Below are 23,649 nucleotides of genomic sequence, written 5' to 3'. Positions count from 1 at the left end.
CTGCGCCTGCGCGCGGCCACCGCCCCCTCCCCTCCCCGGCCACGTGACCGGCGGGCACGTGACGGCCCTCAGGCGGCGGMGGCCGTGATGGCGACCTACGTGAGCGAGCTGGAGGCGGCCAAGAAGAGCCTCAGCGAGGCGCTGGGCGAGAACGTGAAGCAGTGAGTGCCCTCGGGGAGCGGGGGATACGGGGCTGGGCCGTCCTGCCCGGCTGGATCGGGGCTGTGCGCGGCGCGACCCGCCCGGCCCCTCTCGGCCTCTCCCGGCCTCTCCCGGCCCGTGGTATTTGTGCCGTGTCTGTGCAAAACCTCCGCGCTGCTCGGTGTGGGGACAGCGCTTTTCCTCCGGTGYCTGCACCGTTCCTAGAGGTGCTCAAGTAAAGACTGGTGTCGAGGCACAGGTTGGACTCGATRATCCCGGAGGTCTTTTGCAACCCAATTGATTCTGTGATTCCCTGCTCTTCCCGAGGTACTGGGCCAACCTGAAGCTCTGGTTCAAGCAGAAGATCAGCAAGGAGGAGTTTGACCTGGAAGCGCGCAGGCTTCTCACGCAAGACAATGGTAAAAATCTAATTTGTGTTCGTGTCTGTGCCTTGYCCTGCCACGCCTGGGAAGCTCCTCCCGGCTCCACGGTGCTTCCCGAACAGGGGAAGTGCTGTGTGGGAAATAGGAGTGGCCAGGGCTCCGGTAGCAGTGGAATTCAAATAGTGGGAAGTCTTTTTCTGTTGGTGTCATAGTAGTAGATTCTGAGCCCAGTAGAAGAAAACTCTCAAAACCACTTTAAATTGAAAGCTTTGTATTTTGTTACTAAGTGAGTGGGGAGGACACGGCTGTGGGAAAGCTTAGGGAGCTACTTTAGGATGGCTTTGAGGGGGTGYCTCTGGGCACTGATCTACTGCTAATGAGCTCTCTCTCTCTCCTCAGTCCACTCTCACAATGATTTCCTCCTGGCTATTCTCACCCGATGCCAGATMTTGGTTTCTGCCCCAGGTAAGTCCTGAGAAGTGCACTAAGCACTTGGTGTAACACTGTGCCATGTGTGTTTGGGGTGTGTGCACACAGTAGCCCAGTTTTCTGAAATATTTTAAATATTCATGGGGTTTTTTTGCCACACAGGCAGAAACATAGCAAAATAGTGATTCAGCTGATTGCAGCAGAGATGCTGTTATGACTAAGTTGTGCGTGTTTGGTTAGAGGCTGATCCTGGGTTGCTGCCTGTGATAATCTGGTTTGATTTCTGGATTGGGTGTCTGGTGTGGCCTTAACGGTAAAGGCAGATGCAGCTTTCTCTTTGATCTTCTTTGCTTACCCACTCCTCTGAACTTTGTTCATGTCTGCTGGGGAGGTCATTTTAGAGAGCTGGGTATTTCTGACTGATCTTGATTTCAAGTACATTATCTGATAGCAAAGTGCTTACAGTGAGCCTTGGTTGAGCTGTGACCAATTAACCCAGTCTTCTGCAGATAGTTAACATTTTAACTTTGTGACCACATAGAATCACACTTAGCTTTTTGAGCATCTGGAGTGGCTGTCCTCAGGGTTGCAGGGTGTGTTTTGTTTGATCTTCAAAAGAGCTCTCAACCCAGAAATATTTTAGATGTGATTGCAAGGGTAATTGAGCTGCAATTCAAGATATGGAACTGCTGTGTAGGAAGGGAGAGAATATTGTTACAATTTACATGGGCTGAAACTTCAGAGTTTCCTGAGAGGAGAGAATACCTGTTACTGAGATGCTTGTTGTTATAGCTAGAAGAAGTAAAACCTGCAAACATCATGGATGCCCACAGGTTTTTGTGTTGGAGCTGCTCCTCARCTATACCAGCTGTGCTAATTAAATGTTAATTGGCCCCACCTCCAAACTTGCTTCTAGATTCAACTCTATGAACATCTTGTGAGCCCTAGACTTGTTCATTTTATGGATCTGGACTCATGTAAATCAGGTGGTTTACATCTGAGCTGCTGCTCCTTGCTTTTGACATAATTAGTTACAGCTGGGTTTTAAAAAGAAAGCACAAGGACMGTGATTCCCCTGATTATAACCTGGAGCAGCTGTGTTGAAATGAGGAAGGGGTGGGAGAAGGTGTGTGTTCTCTGAGCTCAGCAAKGAGCTGCTGGGAGTGTTGGGGTGGAGTTCATTGCTCAGAACTCTTCCTTATGAGAGGCAGTGCTCAATTTAGAGCCTATTGCCATGTGACTGAGGTTTGGGTTGTTATTCCTTTGTGCATGCTTTGGGCTTAGCTGTATTGAATGTCATTTGTCTCTTTTAGTCACGGCAGCTCTTCTGCAGCTGTCTGGTCAGGATTTGTCAGCAAACTGCCCCAGATGTCCCTTCTCAAGGCTGTTTAGGAATGTGTTAAAGACAGGAGCCCCAGCACAGAGCAGGGTGCTGCTCCACAGGTGCCTTCCATATGCTCACTATTCCCTGCCTGACCTTTAATTTTAAGTCCTTGGAGGTTGTTTTCTCTTATCCTATTGCAGCTGCTCTGTTTGGAGTCCYTGAAGAGCTTTGGTTGTAGTAGAAGGTACAGCAGGTCAGTGACAACCTGTAGAGGGTTCAGCAGGGAGTGGTGTGCCAGCTGGCCAGGATCCTTCTCYAGTGCTGGCCACCTCCMGGGCTTCCAGGCAAGCTTTGGCTGRCTCTGTGTCCACAGATTGCATAAGCCAGCTTGAAATAAGTCAGTTTAATCATGGGTGTGGTTTTTTTTAAGGCTTGATGAGGTGCTCTGGAAAGGGCAGTGCATTTTGATAATCCCTTCTAGAGTCTGAGTTTGGCTGTCCACAGATGAGTGCAGAGTCTCCCAATGATTTGGGAGCTGATTTTTGCTGAGGTGCCTCTTTCTGGACCACTGACTCATAGATCTCTTACAGGCAAGATCTCCCTCTCAGCTGTGTGTGGTGTAGGGTTGTACATGCAAGCCCCATTTTCTTCCCCTAGATGCCAGTCTGACACCTGCTAGTTTTTTTTGTTGTGGTTTGTTTTTTTTCTCTCTTCTTTTCCCCCCTCCATGTAAGAATGGAAAGCATACAGGCTTTTGTTTCAGCCACTGCCTTTTGGGTAGAAGGTGTTTACTTCATGATTCATGGAAACAAGTAACTTTAAAGAAGTGTTTTTGAAGTATTTGGCACACCATCAYAAGGGTTACTGATGCATGTACTTTCCACCCACGTGTGAGAGAGACAAGGGGAAAGAACCATCCTTAAAATGCTACTTTGTATTAAGAAAATAACTGTGTGGTCAGTGTCAAAACTCTATTTGATATGGTATTGTATTGGCATAAGAAGCCTTGGGGAAKGTATTTTCCAGGAGTGATTATAATATATATTGAGCCATGCAAACAAACCCATCTGATCTCAATTTTGCTGCCCCTTGCAGTAATGCTTCCACCTGGGATTTAGTGGAGCAACTGGTGAATGTGATATTTTTTGAGAATGCTTTGCATTTCCGCCTCTCATCTACTTAGCCTGTTGGTCCCCTGAACTGCAAATCCCATTTCCAAGGTTTTTGTGGCATAGGGTGTTTAGGGCTTGGTGGTGGAAAGGGAGGGAGCTGTGTTGTCTATTCTGATGTGAAGGATGAACAGTTGAGGTCAGCTCTTCTGACTGTGTCCCCTCCCAAGTCCCTGTGCACTGCCAGGCTCCTCACTGGTTGGAGTGGGGTGAGAAGCACAAAACCCCTTGACTCTGTGCAAGTGCTGCTCASCAGGAATGAAAACATCCCTGTGCTACCAACATTATTCTTGACACAAATCAGAAACACAAAAAAATTGGAAAAAAATTAACCCTTTCCCAGCTCAAAACAGCACACTGGGATTTTTCTTTCCCCAAAAATTCCATCAAGAGGAACTCTGGTTTAAATCCTTTCGTAACCTTGCAGGGACTTGCTCACTAAGCTTGCATTGTTTGTTGGACAGTTGCAAGTGCTCAGGTTAGCAAGGTTTCTTCAGTTAATACCTATCTTGCTTGAACTGTTAGCTCCTTTCTTAGCTAAACGTTAACAATAAAACTGAGACAGTTGCACACTTGAGTTAGTGGTGTAAGGATTTAATTTATTTAGTAGTAGTCTGGAGCCAACTAAACGATGGTTCAGTGAATTAGAACTCATACTGGAGTAACAGGAGCATTTTATTTTATCAGGTTTGTCAGCAGGCTTTGCTTAGAGGGCTTCCAGCTGTGAGATGGGCTCAGGTTGTGTTTGCTCCTCTCCAGAGTGCGGAGAAGGGGGGACAAGTAAGAAAATAGGGGTGTGAATTGTTGGCAGAGAAGGTTCAGAATATCAGCCAAATATCAGCAGAATACTCRACAAAAACCCTTGTCCCTGCAAGAAGATACAAACAATCCCCCCCAAAATGAAGCTCAAGTAAACAAGAGCGTGAAATGTGCGTTTGCTCTGCCTCTCTCGTGGTGACTTTCTCTGTATCTTTGTTCTTTTCCTGTGCTGATGCAGCATGTCGAGAAAACGTGACAGGCTCTGTCTAGACTAGCCGGTGCCATCATAATGGTGACGTGCAGGGATGTGGCAGCTCTTAGAAATATGTTTTTACCTGCTGCTGATCTTTGAAGGCMGAGCAGCAGCCCTGCTGTGGCTTGTTAAAGTCTGATTTCTTTAGTAGAAAAATTGAATAAAAGTTGCTGACRTCTCTGAAGTTTCACGCCTGAGCCAACCCAGCCTTGTCATTTGTGGCCAGAAAGGCAAGTGTTGGTTTTCTTAGAATGCTAGAGGGAATTTCTGCTTTCTTCATCTAGTGCAAGTCAGGCTTGGTAATATGAAAACCTGGAAAAGGAACCAAAAATTCTGCTTGGGCCTCATTATAATGGGGAATAGGAGCCTGTATCTCACCTTTTCATTGTTTTAAGCTGAGTCTAGTTCTTGTTGTAGTTCTTGGCTAAGTTCTTGTTAAATGTGCACATTGAGATTCAATTAAGTTGTATCTTTCAGAACTACTGTCAAAGCCTAAAAGTTCATTTGCCATTTAGTTTGAAAGCTACTGTATTATTTTTTTGGAAAAGGTATTTTAAAAATTTAGACTTGGCTGTAACCTATTATATCTGTAGTACATTGTCAGAGRAAAGAGTGTTTGCAGATTCCATCTCCATCCATTGTCCTTTCTCTGGTCACACAGCTGTGAAGTGAGGCTGTGAAGGAGCTATGTGAGATTTCTGACAAGGAGGAAGGGCTTGGGGTGCGGGACACTGGGAGCTAGAGGTGTGCTTTTATTGAGAGCTCTGRAATAGGACAGGTCATTTGTGTGTCTGTCCTTAGTGCACCTAATTCCCCCTGACCAGAAGTGGTGTGACCTGCTGTGGAGGAGAGGAAGAATAAGACCTGTAAAAACCAAAATAGCTGAGAGAAGTAGCGTTATTTGGACGATCCTGAGAGCCCTGAGATCCTGATGGAAGGGCAAGTGTGGTGTTTGATGTGGTTTTCCACTGTGATTTCCTATACTGCGTCATTAGGGCCTTTCCTGTGATGTATTGAGTGGTGACACCAGCTTTATGATTTTTGGGGAGGTTTTATTTTTTATCTTTTAATTTCTTAATTTGACCAGTCGATTTAGACAACAGGGTTTGTAGATTACTGCCTTTTACCCCTCTGATAGGATGTAGCTAAATTTCTTGGTTAACTTTTTTTTTTATACTGGGAGAATGTGCCGTCTCTGTGTATAAGTTGTTTCTACTCCTTTMTTAGCAGCTGACCATTTAAAAAATGCACCTGAATCCCCTAGTTTAGCCTGATCCCTAAAGCCATGTGTTAGAAATTTCTTTTTCCATGGCAGAGAACACTGTTTGTGCACCAGTCATAGGTGTGGCAAGCTCCCCGTCGCCAAGAACTTCTAGCCAACCTCATTCCTTACAAATAGGGCCATGATATAACTGTATTTATGAATTCCTGACTACAGCAAATTAAACAGAGTTAATTACAGGTTACAGCAAATTAAGCATAATTGGGAGAGCCAGAGGTAAACCCACAGGTTGGTGTGAAGCTGGTGAGAACCGTGGCAGCCTGTGGGAGCAGGAGAGAACCACAACTGGGTGTTGGTCTGTGCTCAGTGAGTGTGCCTGAGGCTGGCCAGGTTGTAGGTGGTGAGATGTGGAAAGGCTGCTGTCTGGAGGAAACTCTGCAAATTCTGCCTGAGGTGTGACCAGGGAATGTCTGAGACATCGCTGGGCTGTCAGAATTGCCTGACAGCAGAGCTCTGGCCTCTGTTTCAGAGGCAGCTGAAGTCCCTTCACAGCTGAGTTGTCTAAGCTCCCTGGAGGTGGGCAGGGACCCAGCTCAGGGCATGCTTCGCTCCAGGCAGAAAAAACAAGGCACAAAGCAGAGCTGCCTCTGTAGCCGCAAGGGGGCTGTCCAGTCTCGGAATTGCACTTGCTCCCTGTCAGCAAGACGCACATCCAATGCAGTGCTGTCCTTAGCCCCAGCGGTCCTGAAGCAATTAATTGCTCACAGATGCTGTAAACCTGTCAGCAGGAAATTTGCTGGGCTGCCCTTGCCAAGAGCTGTGTGATTTGGTTTGGCCTGCTGTAGGTGTAGCTGTCAGACAGCCGTTCCAGTGGACTTCGGAGCTGGTGATGGGACCAAATGTATTTATTTGTTGGTACTAAATAGGAACCTCTTCCTCAGCTGTTTGTTCACTTGGTCACATTAGTACCATCCTGCTCCTGGACTCAGTGACCTCTGCAGCTCTTCCCCACTCTCCTTCCCCTCAGTGTARCAGAACAAGTGATGTTTAATWAGGATCCATGACAAAACCTGCTGARGCAAAAAGAGAACTGRGAAATCAGCCTGTTCAATCCAGATGATTTAACATCTGACTGACCTGGAGTGGGTGGGAGGAGAACCCACCTTCAGGCAAGCTCTCAACAAATGGCTTATTCCTTCCTTTTGGCTTTGCTTACAGGCTCTACTTATTTCTCTCCTTCCACCACGGGTTTTATGTGGTGTGTGGACAGAAATTGCACCATAAGCCATGGGTCATGAGTGAGTCAAACTAGTAAGGGGCTGACAAAGGAAGAGGTTCCAAAAGTGTTCAGCCCTTGGAAGACCTTCCTCTGTCCTATGGCTGTTGATTTTGTGTTGAGGCTTAGCAGGTGGCCCAATTACAAGGGTTTTCCTATGTGGACAGTTTTATCATGGCCCTAAATCAGCAACACCAATTGAGTGGGTTTTTTTTKGTTTAGTTGGTTTTTTTTCTTTTCAATTTATAGAAGGTGCTGGATCTCTACCATGGCCAGGTGGCTCTGCAACTAAACCTGGAAAACCCAAAGGCAAGAAAAAGATTTCTTCGGTTCGACAAAAATTTGATGTAAGTGTCTGTGGTTCTCTTTACTCGTCTGCCCGATTCTTAAAGCAAGTGATTTGCTATTTATTTAGGCAGTCAGACAGAATTCTGTGACTAACTCTGCAACCCAAAGCATTAGAAACAAGATACTTCTTTGGTGTAATGTTTTTAGAAGGRCAAGTTGTTTCAGAGCTGAAAATGCCTTTTMAAGGTGCTGAGTTCTGGTAGGTGGSACCGAAATGTGCAAGATCCAGTTCATTTTGTAGCAAAGGTTCTGTACATCCACCCAGCACTGTCACACCTCTGTTCTGTAGTTGTTTCTGTGCTGCCAGACCACTGTGGAGCGGGTCTGGTGTGACAGAGATTTGGGATGAGGCACTCTCTTCAACAGGCAGAGTTTGATAAGGTGCATAATGCCCTTATAGGGACTATGATTAGGCAGTGTGGGTGTGTATGCAGTGTTCCAGAGGGATCTGAGTCCAGCTGAAGGCTCCTTGTGTTTAGAAATTACYGAAATATTTTGCAGGGCTCACAGCTGCAGCCTGAACTGTGATGTTCTAAATTCAGTCTGTGTTCCCTTGCCTGTCTAAAAAATTCACTTTTCAGTTCAGTAGCAAGTAGATGAGAGTTAGAGAATCGAGTTGTAGTGTAGTGGAAGTCTTAGAATTTTATAATTTACTCAATACCCCCAGGATGCRCCAGATTTCTAGTGTGTGTTTATACACATGTTCAGGAAGAATGTCTTGGCAATAAGCACTGTATAAAGTACATGCTGTGATTAATGGCCTTATCTGTTGGCGAGTGGAATTCCTTAGTATGAACTTGGAATTGCCTTGGTATTTCCTAATGTTTCCCTCACTGGTCAAAATAGCAGCTGTGAATGACCACAGGTCTGTTCCAGTTGGCTTCTGCTCTCCAAAACCRTATTGCTCTTGAGAGTTGCTTACATCTTGAAGGTCTTTTTTTCCAAGCATGGGGCTTTCCTGTAATGAAAGCATAAATCTTTACAATTATGGGGAGGGAAACCTGCTTTCACATCAGTAGTGGGTGGATTGGTTTTTCAGTCTGAGTTAAATGCCACTCTGTCCTTTGACTAAAGCAGCCCCTCTTTCTCCCCTGAAACTTAGATTTGAGAAATCCACTTTGCTGCATATTAATTGTTTATATTTAAAGAATGTGTTGGTCCTGGTGCTCCATAAGAGCCTTGCAGCAATCTCAATTCCAGAGCCATTGGATTTGTGCATTGGAGAGTAGAGGGTTCCAGCCTTCCACAACTTCCAGGTTGTGGGAATATGATTCTTGTTCCCTTGTGGATTAGAGCTGGGCCAAGCACATATCTGGGCTCAAGGATCAATAATTTCCATTTGCTTTGTTCCCTCCTTTCTCTGGGGACTGAGGAGCCACCACAGGCACTCAGAGTTTGAGACACAATGCAGCAAAGGATTTGTGCTAGAATACATGTGGCCTGAGAAATGCCACCTTCTGGTATGAATTCCTGTTGTGTGATGAGYTTTTTTTCCCTGGAAAAGAGAGTCAGTTCTGAAAAAGTCATAATCCCTCTCAGAATTAGTGGCTGCTCAGTAACACAGCTCTGCTTAGTGAAAGTATACAGGGAGACTGGAGTATGAAGTTAGGGCTGGAATTGGGCTAAGTTTAAAGCATTAGAGAGGTGTAAGAATCAATCACACAAGTTTAGGATCATGGGTTTTAATCTGGAGGGAAACTGTACAGTTATTAAATAAAAAATAGACTGTTCTGTACCAGAAATGATTAAATAGATGAGAACTCTTCAGCATAGAAGATGTCTGAGGGATGTGAAAATCCAGTCATTGGCCTGGGTAGTGGGAAAGGAGATAAAAAGGACAGTGACTGACCACATTTTAGACTCACAGGAGAATCAAATATAGCAGGTGGGGAGGTGCAGAGCAGACCAGAACAGGTGACTCTGCATGTGGATGTGTAGAATTTCTTGGTGCAATGCATTGTGAATACCCAAAGTTTAGGGGTTTGCTGCTGGACAAGCTCAATGAAAGGATACCAACACTGACTTAGCAATCTTTTCTGTTACAAGTTATTGGGGGTTGGGAGAGTATGCTGGGCAGGATTTTTGATATTTTTTATAGGTGTATGGTTTCTGACTGGAGAAGGGATGTCCTCTTGATATGAACCAAAGGGTCTGAATGAACATTATCTTATGCTTTAACGTTGTGTTCATGACAGCACCGGTTCCAGCCTCAGAATCCCCTGTCAGGAGCCCAGCAGTTTGTGGCAAAGGATCCTCAGGAGGATGATGATTTGAAGCTGTGCTCTCACACCATGATGCTCCCAACTCGTGGCCAGCTGGAAGGAAGGATGATCGTAACCGCGTACGAGCACGGGCTGGACAATGTCACCGAGGAGGCAGTGACAGCCGTTGTTTATGCTGTGGAGGTGAGGCTGGSCTGGGTGCCAGGACTGGTGGTCTCATGACACCAGCAGCAAAAGGCTCTGTATGCACTCTGGAGGGTTGGCCCTCAGAGTAATGTTGAGAATCAAAAGGCTTTTGGGTTTGTAATGCCCTAGATGTAAAGTCTTGGACTTCTGCCTGCAAATGTTAATTCTGAAGTACTTGTATAGTACCCCAGGCATGCTTAAGTAGCTGTTGTGGAAAATGCTGTTCCTGTCACTTAAAAGCAGGGATGGAATGGAAATACCTGTTTGAGTGGTTCTATAAAAAGGAATCCATTATAGGCACAATTGTCTGGCTTGGCTGTGAAGCAACAGGATTGAGTGATATCCCCAGGTTTTGGCCGTTGGTGGGGCATCACTTTACACATCCCAGGAATGACACAGCCGCTGCTTGGACCACTGACATGTGGGTGTTTTTTTGCACTCAGGATGTGGAGGCCAACGCAAATTCCCCATCTGGGAGCAAGGCCAAATTAAGAAGTTGTTTGTTTGTTTTTTTCAGACAATTCCTTCTCCAGCACTTTTCAGGCAAATAAAAAAGATGAGCAAGTGGCTTTTCACTGTCATTTCAGGGCTTGTATTTCAATTCAAGTGTAACATCTAGTATCGATTATGAAATCTTAACATTAAGCAGAGGTTGGGAATCTCCTAGCATTAAAGACACCCCCCTGACATTTGAAGCAGGACATCACATACTAAAGTGTAGTTCACCAGCTGATGCTTACAGTACTCACACAGTGCCATGTTCTCTGTATCCAGCTACTGGATAATGACAACATCCTGTAGCTTCTCCAGATATTGGTCCCCTTCCATCTTTAGGTCCTTGTGGTMATAGCAGCACTGCCTCTGTTTTGCCCACTGGTGAGGCCCTTCTCCTAGCCATGGATGAATACATCAGCACATGTTGTAAGATTCGTTTTTTGTTGCAGAACCATCTCAAGGACATTCTGACCTCTGTGATATCCAGGAGGAAAGCCTATCGTCTGAGGGATGGCCATTTCAAGTATGCCTTTGGAAGCAATGTCAACCCTCAGCCATATCTGAAGAACAGTGTTGTTGCTTATAACAACTTAATTGAGTGGTAAGGAGCTTTCAGCACACTGATAATGTAAATGGATTTTGCTATTCTTGGAGTTACTTCATAGCCCTGTTTATTATTTTATGTGTTAGTGCTGTTTTTCTTTCACAAACTAGTAAGGCATTGGTATGGAGGACTGTACAGATAAACAAGGAGTGAGTCTATGGGGACTTCCCAGCACTGGGCTGTAGGCCAGTGTYAGACCTCTCTTTCTTACCTCTACTTATCCATCAGTTTATTACTGCTTTTTGGAAACTTTAGTAACACAGGAATTCTCTGCCTTTGTGGAGACACAGCTGTTGTGCCATAGGATTGAAATGTCAGTGAGGACCTGCAGGATGCTGCCATCTTGTAATTTCTTGCATCCAAATGTATTTATGGTTCCTTGGCACATCTTTCCAGTTAGAGCTTCGAGGTCTTCTTGTTTGGAGTCTCAGTATCAAAGAGTTTGTGCAGTGTGTCTGACAGCGTGTGTGTATGAGAAAGGAGTTTTGTTTGTCTGTGGCAGCTTCTAGCAGTTGACAGGAGGTCGTGGGTGTTTTAAGATTTGGTTATAGCATCACAAACAACTCAGCATAACAGCCAGTGTTCCAGTTTAATGTTGCATGTGTCTTAATTTTTATGCTGRGTAGAAACTACTGGCTGTAAGTAGCAAAAATTGCACAATAGAGACCACTTAAGGAGGGTTGAGGCATAGTGAGGATTGGTCCACACTGTTTTTATTAAACTGGAATTTAAAAGCAATTTTTATTGCAGCTGAAATGATTTTATGTACATATGGGCCACATCAGCTTTACTTGCAGTAAAGCAAGGCCCCTGCAGTGTGACTGCCACAGCTGGTGCTGGTTTTGTGACCGGGATGTTTGTGTGCCCCCAGCCCCCCAAGCAGCGCGACGCCCTCGGCGGGTCAGAGCCTGGCCCCTCCACCCGCTCCTGATGATGCTGAGCAGCAGGCAGCCCTGCTCCTGGCCTGCTCTGGGGACACCCTGCCAGCATCCCTGCCTCCAGTCAACATGTACGACCTCTTTGAGGCATTGCAGGTAAGCTGGTCGTGTCACAGCTTCCTGCCACAGGCAGCACCATCCTGGGTGCCAGCTGCCAGTCTCAGATGTGGTTTACACRCATTGAGGGGGATTTATTTTCTCATCCTAGAGCCTCTTTCCCTCTCAGATTTACAATTCTTTGGCTTTGATTTGTTCCCACTTTTAACATGCAGTCAGCTCATGGTTTGATGCTTGTTCTGTTTCCCTTAGTCAGAGAGCTGATGAGGAAATCCCTGTCTCACAGCAAGAAGGGCGAACTCTACATCTGTAGCRAGACTGCAGTGATTATATCAGAACTGAGCTAGACTGATTTTGACAGTGCTGCAGCAAAATAACTTACCTGGCATGTCCCTTGTTACTCCTCATGTTCCACCTGGGTACTTAGATGAATACTTGGTCCTGGCATGCAGGCCACTGTAGTGGGTTAACTATGATCACCCCAGCCCTGGGGGCATTTAAGGTAGGGTGGGTTAATTTTCATTGGAGATGTATGGCTGTGGTGCTCTCCCTTTCTGGCTGCTGTGGGGACGTTGACTACTTTAAATGTCTAAGATTTGCTGTGAGAAATTCTCCCTTGATGGTCTCTGCTGTTGTGAACAGGCYCTGGGATTTGGTCTCACAGCTGCAGATAGACCACAGAGCTGTAATGAAGCATTCATTTCAAGTTTAGTCAGAATTATTGTTTCGAAGGTTTTGATGACCAATTATTGATTGCCACCCCAAGTGCAAAATGACTATTTCCTTACCCTTAGAAAGTGGTGTAAGAGGTGGTTGTGCTGTGCTGGCTGCTGTGGCAGTGCTGGCAGGGAGCAGCATTCCATGTGAGAAAGCCTTTATTCCCCCTCCAGGGCTGGCACCTGGAACATCCTGTGGCAGAGGGAGGTTATTCCCTGGGCAACACAGGGAAATATGTATGGAAGCCTTCAATTTGTTTTCTAATGTGCATTTCCAGGTACACAAAGAAGTTATCCCTGCACACACAGTCTATGCCCTAAACATTGAGAGGATTGTCATGAAACTGTGGCATCCAAACCACGAGGAGCTACAGCAGGACAAGATCCATCGGCAGCGCCTGGCATCAAAGGAGGGCCTCCTGCTCTGCTAGAGCTGGGCAGCCCTGCCACCTCAGGTGGCTCCAGCCTGTTCCTGGGACTTGTCGTTGGGATGCTCCTTACAAACCTGTGTCAGCATCTCAAGGGTGATGTAATTTATGAGTCAGCTTTTCCTATGGAAATGTGACTGAGTTGTGGGACACTTCCTCTGCTTCCCCAGAGCCATGTGCCATGGAGTACTTACAGCAATGCCACTGAATTGGAAAGAAGAAACGAGACATTCACAAAGACTGGTTTATAGGAAAAATAAATATGGGAGTGGAAAAGAGTTGGTTTTAAATAAGGTGAGCTTTTGTCTTCTTTTGTGAGCATGGCGAATATGCCTCCTTGCCCTCCCCCTCAGGCAGTTTCCCTCCTGAGCTCAGACTCCAGAGGCCTTGTCCAGTTTCTGTTGCAGCTGGTGGGATCCTTTTCATTAACTGGTTACAGGGTGAGCTCTTGTCAAGACAAGCAATTCTGTAAGCTGACGTTGTTCCTCTTCTACCAGGGGAACTTCTGATTAGAAACTCTGACAAAACAAAGCAAAAAGGCARTTATCTTGGTGTTGGAGACTCCTTGGATTTGCAGCATGAACAAAYCTCTCATATCACTTCCTTGTAAAATATGCATTGAAATTTGCATCCTTGTATTACTTCATTATAAAATTATGCAGCCGCACCTCTCCACATGGGAGATGTGCAGATCACTGTCTAAAAGGAGAAATTCTTCCTGCTGGGTTTCATGTGCTCTCCTATCTTCCTGAGTCAGCTGTGGGAATGAGCTTATAACATGAGAATTCTATTGAAGTGTCTTAATTACTGCATGATCTGGTTTTGACCTCRCAATATAGAGGTACCTGCTGAAGTGTGACTCACTGTGCCTCCAGCTTAGTGGAATTGAAACAGCTTCTTCTGGGGGAAGAAAACGGGAAGCTTATGATYCCACTCAATTCTGGTTTTCCTATTTGGAATGTGTTTGGATAGGAGAGTTATCATATTTCCTGTGAGGTTTCCTGCCCTGGTGTACCCCCTGGATTGAAGAGGGGGCAGATCCCTGTTGTTTCTTCCCAGTTTCTGTTTATRTGACTTCCTTTCCTGACCTCCATGACTGTTCATGTGGGACCAACATTGTAACAAGGGGATGTGCAGCTGTCATTGTGTTCCTGGCTTTTCTGCATCCCCTTGTGGGATGTGCTGTGGAGTTAGGCATAGCAAGAGGCAGTGTCTGGGCAGATGTTGGTGGCTCTCTTCGTGGGAAGAAGGTTTTAGGATTATGAAGAAACTGGGAGAGGCAACAGCAGACAACTGCAACAGGGTGTGACAGGATGGGAGCAGTTGTAGGTAGTTCTGGCAGTGTGTGGTTAAGAGGGGAGTGAGAGAGAAAAGATTGAAGATTTCTTTTGGTCCTTGTCTTTCAGTTGCTTTGTTTTTCTGTTTTTAAGCACAAATTCGCTGTTCAGAGTGAACCCAAGCTCAAAAGTTAGCTTTTACATGACAGTTTGAAAAGCAGTGTTTAACCTGAGTAACTGCATGGTGGTGAGATCATCAGGCTACCCAAAATACAGACTGTGGGGTGTGGGAGGGAGATTTCCCAGATAACTGCGATGCTTCTGGTGTAAAATGAAAGCATTGTTTGTTTGCTAGAAACTCTGGGGCAGCTCTGAGGATCTCAGATCTGAAGAAAGCACCCAGTCTCCGACAGCATCACAGGCGGGTTCTGAAACAGAACGCTAAGTATGGCACCAGAATCTCGCTCCTGTGTGCCTGTGCTGTGTTCTGAAGAGCCAAGTCATCTATTCCACACTGAAAAAGTGCGTTGTTATGCCTGCTACACAACAAAGATCAAACAAGAAATCATGTCAGCTGCATTTCAGAGATCTGAAAACKGAAAGGCACATGTTCTTAAAGCACTTTCCCACGAAGTGTGAGTTTTTGTGAGAAACAATGCTTTGTGGGTTCCTTAGGTGATGGAGCTGCAAGGGATCACAGAATATTCTGGGTTGGAAGGGAACCACAAGGCTCACTRAGTCCAGCTCTTAAGTGGATGGCAGCGCAGAAATTGGTTTGAAGTGGTCTGTCAGGGTTCAGCCCCAAGATCCACCAAGAACCTGACAGGTCTGGCAAGCTGACCTGGGGCAAAACTGTCCCCGACAGATATTAGCTGAAAAACCTATAGTGGAACTTCGGAATTATCTTGGGGCAGCCGTGCTTTTAGTGGCTGTCACCACTGAAGGTTTTTCCCTCTGACCCATGCCTCTTGCTGCAGGCCTGAAAGTTGTTATAGTCCTCCCAGAATATGGAAAGACAGAAGTGAAGGAGTAAGACATCACCTGCCATGTCCTCAAGAATGAGAATTGCACCTTGTGCTCTTAACCCAGTAGGGACTTTCAGTGTATTGAAAGTTGCCACTTTTGGAGTTTTTATTGCTTCTGCTTCCACTTGTATAGCTGTAGTAAAAAACCTCATGAACAGGGGGGAAAGTGCTCTAGAGCTTCATTGAGCTTGTTTCATGGCCTGAATTGGGATGAAGTTGTTTATCTCATTCCAGATGTGATCAATGTGATCTGCATCCCTGTTACTTTTCAGACAGTTCAGCTGCCACACCTGGCTGAAGTCTGACCACACCTTTCCAGGTGCATGCCAAGCAGGATTCCAGGGGTGTATTGTACCCTCCTCAACACTCCGAACAGCCAAACCCTCCCTCCCCAGACTGGTGACCAGGAAAGATGGTTTTTGTTGCTGTTTCACAGGCTGTGAGCCATATCTCCAGCCCTTGTCCTGTGGGTTAACTGCTGGGAGCTGTGCCCRGGAGCAGGGCTAGATGTGTGGCTGGGAGGGTGCTGGGCACCTTGCTTTGCTCCATCCAGGTGTGGTGCCCAGGTTAACCCTGGAGGAATCATCTCTGAGGAGGGTCCTTCAGAAAGAGGATCAGCTTCGGCTTTGCCTCACTGGGGCTGTGTTGGTTGTCATCAAAAATATTGTTTCCATTTGAATTTCTGAAACCAGTTTCCTAGTTTGCTTGTGTCATTAATTAAAAGCTCCCACAATCAGATGTCTGCTTCTGTGCAATGACAGTCACTCCTGAAATGCCACTGTGGTAAGAACAATGAACAGGAGCTTGGGCTGCTTTCATCTCACAGGAAGGGCTGCTGGCCTTTCCATGAAGCACCCTGTAATCTCTTGGAATCCTTTGAAAACTTTTAAATTCTGTTTTRGAGTGTGTCAGCAGGGCTCCTGCCCAAGTCCTAGCAGATGTGCATATTCCCCTTCTCCTTCCCTGCTCTTCTCTGTGCATGCACAGCTGGCCAGCTCTACATCCCAGGAGGGGATTTGGCTCTGGCTGAGCAGCCTTCCCTGTGCTTCTATTTATATCTCACAGAGGTGCTCCAGACAGATTTGGCAGAGCCAGCAGCAGGTGCCTGTCTGTGCAGTGTAGCCTTTCTGTGAACTGTGATTTTTAGGTATTTATAATTTGTTAATGTATTGTCAATGGGAGCAGCTATTCTGGTTTTCCCTAGAGCAACACAAATATTTCAGACTTTTTTTCCACTGAACTTTTACTTTCTCAGTAAAAATGCTGTTTTCCGACCACAAAGAAAGCCCAAGGCAGCTCAGCCTCTGCTTTATTTTTGCCTCTGCCTCCAACCTCTCCAAAATACTCACCAGAAGTTTGTTCCAAGTTGTCAAATGTCAAACTATAATAGAATATTGAATAACTCCCTAAATCATGGCTTCAGAGTAATTCTTATCCCCTCTCTGTGTTCTTTAAAGACAGGAAAAGAGGGAACAAGAGCCTGGCTCTGCTGTGCCCTGGGAGTGCCTGATGCAGGTGCAGCCCTGCTGTTCTTCTGACAGGTCACTAAAGGATTGGTGCTGCAGGGTCATTCTCCTTTTTCATGTGTTGGAGATTCATCTCTGGCAATTCCTCCTGCTCAGCAAAATGCCTCAGTTGGACTCCATGGTTTTCCTGAARCTTGTGAGCAGAGGATGTGTGAGAGAGCTGGGCTGGACCTCCATCGCAGGCAGTAGATGCCAGAGTGTGTGGTGCCCTTATTCTGCCAGAACATCCATCAGGAGAGGAGGGAGGCAAGACAGACACATAGCAGAGCCTTGGTTTCCCTTCAGGTGTTGCACAGAGCCCTGGGGAGCCATCCTGRGGAGCAGCAGCAGCTGCAGTTCATAACTCTTCTTGTTGGTGGTGCTAAAAAAATGGGGGAAAAGCCCTTGGGGCAGAAAAATCAGGTATTTACTGAGCTGCCCCAAACCAGTGTGATCACACTGATGCAGCAAGTCCTAAATCCTGTCAGCAGAGAGCCAGACCATCTGTCCTTGCCCCTGGGGCAGCAGGGTCCTGTGCAGCACATCCCAGTGGGGTAAGACTTCCCATTTTTTTAAATCTAGAAATGTTGAGGGCAGCTTTTGATGAGCCAGCTGGGTGCAGGGAGCAGTATGGGGTTGTGCAGCAGCTCCTGTGGTTTTCTGACCTGTGACCTCCCCTGCAMAGGATGTGGGAATGGCTGGGAAGCCAATCTCCATTGCCAAAACTGCACCCCCACACCCCCATTGCCAAAACAGTTCTGCAATTTCCTGGAGCTTCCCAGTAAAACACAGCATTCAGGGCATGATTTAGGGTGTTCTCTCAGAGGAGACCCCTTGAGCCATGGGTGCACTCTCTGCCAGAGGGATGTGGGGCCTGTCAGGGCAGCTGCTCCCTCTGACCTCATGGGTTTGTGGGCTCCAGCTCCCCTCACCCCACTCAGATAGTGACAGRTGATTTGCATCATTTGAGTCTTCAGGACACCCATGAGCAGAAAAAAACTAGAGAGGAAAAGACAAAGACCCAGTAGCACACACAGACACGTTGAAAATCCACCTGAGCACAGCCCAGCCATGGCTGGTCACCAGCTGTGGGTGACAGCCATCCTGCTCRTGCCAGGAGGTGCCACACTGAAGGTGCTGCGTTTTGCAGGCTGTAGCTCAGCCTGGCTGTTCCCTGCTGCATGGGATGTTACAGCTCATCCCACTCTCCTATTTCCAGCTCCCAAAGACCTGGTGTGCAAGAAGTGGATGTATTTGCAGCTGTGGCATTGTAGAGAGCAAATCCATGCTCTGGATCCATCTAAACAGGCCTCCTCCACATCAGAGCTCAAGGGAGGAGCTCACCCTGCACACTGCTGAGCCCATTAAAATGAAACTTAGTCATCCACAGCCAAAAAATAAAGGAATGAAGCAAACAAAGTCTAAAGAGCATCGTTAATAGAGAGCAGCCACGGCTATTTGGAAATCACAATTTGAAATACTGAGTCCCTCAAGATTTGAACCAACTCTGCTATTTCTTTTTCTTAGTCATTAACTGGTGACTATAGTTAGATATGATTAAGCAATTGCACTGTAAACCTTTAGGCTTGGCTAATCKTTTTTTGTTTTAAGGAAAAGRGAAGACAATCCCAAGAGGAATGGGCTGTCTGGACGAGACACACCAGGAATGATGTCAGTAGGACTGAGCAGTAACTTAAAGGTAATTCCAGTGTGGGAGCTTTTGACCACCAACCTCTGCCCCATCCTGCAGAAGTGACACGAAGGTGTGAGCAGAGAAAGGAGCAGCCTCCCCAGTGCCTAAAGAGACTCAAGTGGGACCATGTCCCCTGTGTGCCACACTGGTGCTGTCTCTGCTGGCCACGGTGGGGACAGGGAGGGAGCAGGGATGTGCCTGCAGCCTGGATGCAGTGATCAGTCCACCAGAGAGTGGGCTGGACACACCTGTGCCCCTGCAGGAAAGGGGAGCTCTGGGCACCCCAACAGCAGCACCTCATGTGGGACATCAAAGCAGCCGAGGAAGGCACACGATGCAAATGAGCTGCACCTCAGAGCTGGTGCTTAACCACAGCTCTGCCTCTGCTGTGTGTGGGAATCACCTGATGGGTCCCCTGCTGAAGCTTCTTGCTCGAGCTCAGAGGTGCTCAAGGTCTGTGCTGGGGCTTTAGTCCCACCGTCAGGGCAGAGGTGTCAGGTCAGGTGTGGAGCCAGCACTGTGGAAGCACATCCTGCGTGGTGCTGAGCTGTTGATGGAGACTGGGACAGGAGCAGGCAGAGCACGGCTCCCATGGGTGCCTTGGTGTCGTGGTGAGGATACACACATCTCCTTCCCTGAGCACTTCATAGCTCTTGCTTTTGCTACCACTAAAAAGGGAATACRTGATAAAAACATGGGCCTGGCTGCGTAAATACCACATTGTCCAGGCAATGGAGGAACATCTTGGCACTCCCAGCAACCATTCACTCACTGTCTGGTCACTTTGCTATTCCTGTAACTGTTTTTTTTTGTTCTGATACTAAGCTTGGAGGAACTCAAAGACTGTTAGTCTGCTTTCTGGRCCTTTAATTGTTTATTTGTGAATGTTTTCTGAAAATGGTAACCACAGGGGAAAATGCAGTCCTTAGTCAGGGTCTGGGCTGAACTGGYTGGGCTGACTTTGACCATCACAGTTTTTAATGAGAACAAGATTTCCAGTTCCTGCAGAAACATGTCCTTGGTCTCATGCTCCCCTCTCTGCTAGGCTGACGTCAGTACCCTGGAGCCAGGCTGTGTCCCGTGCCTGTGATCCCAGCACCCTCAGGCACGAGAATGCCCTGSCCATGGATCTGTGGTCCCTGTCGGTGTCACAGGTGAGAGTGAGCAGCTGGAGCTGCTTTTTAAACTGAAACTTAGGAGGGAGAGAAGCACTAAGGATTTCTTTCAAAGAGCAGAGCATGGAGGCATGTCTGAGGCATGTCTGGAGCATGTCTGGAGCATGTCTGGAGCGTGTCTGGGCATGCCCGAGGCACATTTGCTCCCCTGGGCAGGGTATCAGTGCTGCCGCCTTGTGCTGCTGTAGTGGAGCAGGTGCAGGCTGCCCCAGCTTGTTTAAAGTCAGGACAAACGCAGAGGGTAAGCAAGCAGGAAGATGTTCACCTGCTGACAGCCACACAGGAAAAGGCTGTGGGCAGTGTCCAAACTTTTGRGAGGTTCACAAAGAGCTGGGGATCTGAGAGGCTGCAGCTCCTCTTCTGTGGCACAGAGGGGGTTCCAAAAGCCCCCTTTTGGTGCCCAGGTGGAGATGGGGCTCAGCCTGTCCCTCTGAGCAGCTGTGTTCCCCTAGCCCAGGTGTCCTTGCTTGCAGCAGCAGCCCAGGGCTTGTCACAGCTGGGCAGTGCCTCGCAGCTGCATTGACCCCAAAAACGCCAAGGGCAGGTGTGGCACCACCAAATCCAGACCTGCCATTCCAGGGTCCCCAATSCATTCCCAGGGCCAGGGAAGTGCAGGGAGCCCAGCCTGAGCTGGGCACACAGGACAACTGGGCACAAGGGGAGAGGGAGGCGGCAGCACCCCACCACCATCACTGAAGAGCTGGGGAAGCACTGGGCTGCACAGCCTGAGCATGACTGCCAGGCAGCAACTCTCTGGATGCTTTCTGTGCCACGCCACATCTCCTCCAGGCCCTGGGGATGCCAGGGTATGGCCAATGTCTCTGCACTGTGCACAGCTCAGAGTGGGCACCGTGGGGCCATCACCAACTRTGCAAACGTGGGACCAGCCCATGGCGTGCTGCTGTGGGAGGCTCCATGTCTGTGCTTGGATCTTCTGGAAATCCCCTGGCACCGTGTGAGGCTGGCAGAGGCTGAGGCGGGGGGATAAGGGAGATCAGGGAGGGTTGCAGATGCCACCACAGCACGCTCTGTTGGGGAAATTCCTTGGCAGTTTAACAATATCTTTATATCAGCCTTATCTATGRTTTCTGCTCACTTCAGGAGTGAGTTTTCTACTTGATGCACATCATCTAAAATCTTATTCTTTCCCAGGATCATCAGCTTTTGTTTCTTCAAGCACAAAGGCTGATGTGTGTTCCTTGGTGTGCCCCAGTCTCCACGGTTCCCCAGCTAAGAGCTCACCTGGGGAGGGGGTCTGGGGTCTCACTTGGCACAAGGATGCTGCTTTTCCCCTTGTTGGGCTAGGCCCMGTCAATTACATGTCCATGGAAAAACAGAGAGGATTTGGCAGTGCCTGGGTAAACAAGATCTTGATCTTTATGTGCCTCCACCTGTAGGGTTTGTTGCAGAATTAATCACAGATCATCCAGTCCAACCTGTGACCCAACACCACCCTGCCAACCAGACCATTGCACTCAATGSCACRTCCARTCTTTCCTTGAACACCTCTAGGGCCRGTGACTCCATMACCTCCCTGGGCAGCCTATTCCAGTGTCTAATCACCCTTGCTGTGATGAARTTCCTCCRAATGTCCAACCTGAACATCCCCTGTGTAGCTTAAACTGTGTCCTCTTSTTCTRTCACAAGGAGCCTGGGAGAAGGGGMMAACCCCCACTCCTTTCAGGTGGTTTCAGAGAGTGATCAGATCAACCCTGAGACTCCTCTAGACTAAACAGCACCGATCCCTGGGAACACCACTGGATGTGGCACCTTTCACCACCAGTCTCAGGGCTCCATCATCCTATCTAACCCAGCCAGGAGTACACCTGTCCAAGCTGTGGGCTGCCAGCTTTTCCAGGAGAATGCTGGGGGAGACGGTGTCAAAGGCTTTGCTGAAATCCAGGCAGACAACATCCACAGCCTTCCTCTCATCCACCAGGCAGGTCACCTGGTCACAAAAGGAGATCAGTTTGGTGAGGCAGCACCTACCTTTCCTAAGCCCATSCTGGCTGAGTCTGATCCCTTGGGAGTCCTGTGCGTGCTGTGTGATTGCACACAAGATGATCTGCTCCACAATCCTACACAGAGGCCAGGCTGACAGGGCTGTAGTTCCCCATATCCTTCTTATGGGTGGGCCTCACGYTGGACCTTTAGACTTTGTTTGCGTCATTCCTCCAGTCATCTGGGATCTTSCCAGTGAGCCAGGAGTGATGATAAATGATGGAGAACAGCCTAGCAAGCTCTCCTGCCAGTTCCCTCATCACTCCAGGATGAAACCATCCAGTCCCACTCAGATGCAGTTTGGTGAATCAGGGAACCGCAAAAGTAGTGGACATTCACCATTGTAGGGCCTCACAGCTCCTGGACAGTCATACATGATGGGAAATGCTCCTGTGCTACTGCAAAGCCTGAGGATTTGCACGGATGCAAATACCAGCAGGCGAATTCCCCCCAGCCCACTCTCACAGCCCATCTCTGGGGTGCAGGGTTCTGTSCAGCCCAGCAGGACTTTCTGGACTYTCTGCAYRTGTGTGCAGAGAGCTGGAAGCGACAGTGGGGATGCCTGGGGGGGAATGGGCTGAAAAGGGGAGAYTGTAGTCAGCTGAAAGCTTCTCTGAGGGCTCTGCACCCATGAATAGGGTCCACAGCAGTCCTCACAAAGTGGATGCGTGACAGAGCACTTGCTGCCTCTCTGTGAGCTCATTTCCTGCAGTTTATCTCCTCTTGGGTAACTTCTGTGCTATAAATAATAGAAACTATCAGCTTGGAAAAGGCCTTTAAATTATAAAGTCCAGACATTAACTTGGCATGGCCTCAGAGAAACTTCACATCCAGTAACTTAAATGTGTTAATACTGCGGGAACAGGAAACCCAAGAAATGGGAAATTATTTCTCCTGGAGTCAGCACGAACTGGGCCACATGCCCTGATGCTGACCAATGGTGCACATARGCTGCAGGGAGCAGATGAAATGCTGCTCACACAGAGGCTTGAGTCATTACTCGGGGCAGAGATCTGTGAGTGATCAGGGAGCCCTAACCCTAACMAGCTGGCTTTCTAGCTGCCAGTAGCCTGAAATCCATATTATTAGCTTTACTCCCTCCATTCCTCCCACATGACCTCTTTACACACACCTTACCAATGTGTGTAAATCACACCTCATTGACAAGACAGTGCCAGAAGGCAAGTGAAGCTGRTAACAGCACCCCACGCTTTATCAGCTTGTGCTGATTTGGAGCCAGGGGAAGGCACAGGCAGCCAGYCCAGCAAGCCCTCCAGCCCTGCCTCTGCCAAGGTTTCACAACTTCRTGGCACTTAGCAGTGATTAAATTTGTTTAAACTGATCATTTGCTGGATTACATGACAGACAGCAGATTACCAAGAGACTTTTAGAGCCCAGGAGGTGTCAACTTGAGAAGAAGTCTAAAAGAAGCAGGAAAATCTGAACTGGTGTTTGGAGTGGGTGCAGCAGTGCCACACTGTCAGCTTTTGGTGATRGCTACTCTCAACAACCAGGTCCAGCACAGAGAAACTCTCTGCCCCAGAGGCCTGTCAGCATCTCACGGGTGGGGTTTTGGTTTTTCRTCTTTAAAGATTTCAAAACTCTTGGGAAAGCAAGCACTGGATTGCTTTAACTTAGGGAAAATCACAGCCTTGAGTAATGTATTTTTACCCCAGATTTGACTACGTGCATACTGTGTTATTAAAAACCTACACAGGACTCTGCATGAGGTGAAGAAAAGACACCAACYACAACTGCCAGCGTCAAACCCCCCTGCTCAGCTTGAGGGACACTGTGCTGAGATGGCAGGGACCATTTGGCACCCACTGTCTCTGGGGTGCCTGTGTAGAATCACAGAATGGTTTGGGTTGGAAGGGATCTTAAAGATCATCTCATTCCAACCTCCCTGCCATGGGCAGGGACACCTCCCACTACACCAGGTTGTTCCAAACCCCRTCCAATCTGGCCTTGGACACTTCCAGGGATCCAGGTGCAGCCACAGCTTCTCTGGGCAACCTCTGCC

At 47.7% G+C, this 23,649-nt stretch overlaps 1 protein-coding gene across 1 annotated transcript; it reads left to right on the top strand.

Annotated features, from left to right (window-relative positions):
• Window positions 1-32: 32 nt before the first annotated feature.
• Window positions 33-13,803, top strand: TADA1 (transcriptional adaptor 1). Its single transcript, XM_057372772.1, has 8 exons — window positions 33-161; window positions 469-560; window positions 924-989; window positions 7,206-7,303; window positions 9,500-9,709; window positions 10,657-10,808; window positions 11,683-11,845; window positions 12,801-13,803. Exons 1-8 carry the CDS (start codon window positions 88-90, stop codon window positions 12,951-12,953), a joined length of 1,008 nt encoding a protein of 335 aa, XP_057228755.1. The 5' UTR covers window positions 33-87; the 3' UTR covers window positions 12,954-13,803.
• Window positions 13,804-23,649: the final 9,846 nt, after the last annotated feature.

The sequence above is a fragment of the Malurus melanocephalus genome, unplaced genomic scaffold (assembly GCF_030028575.1).
Source record: "Malurus melanocephalus ecotype Western Australia unplaced genomic scaffold, MMel_1.1 scaffold_178, whole genome shotgun sequence".
NCBI lineage: Eukaryota > Metazoa > Chordata > Aves > Passeriformes > Maluridae > Malurus > Malurus melanocephalus.
The sequence above is the reverse complement of the archived record's forward strand: the minus strand, read 5'-3'. Positions and strand labels throughout refer to the sequence as shown.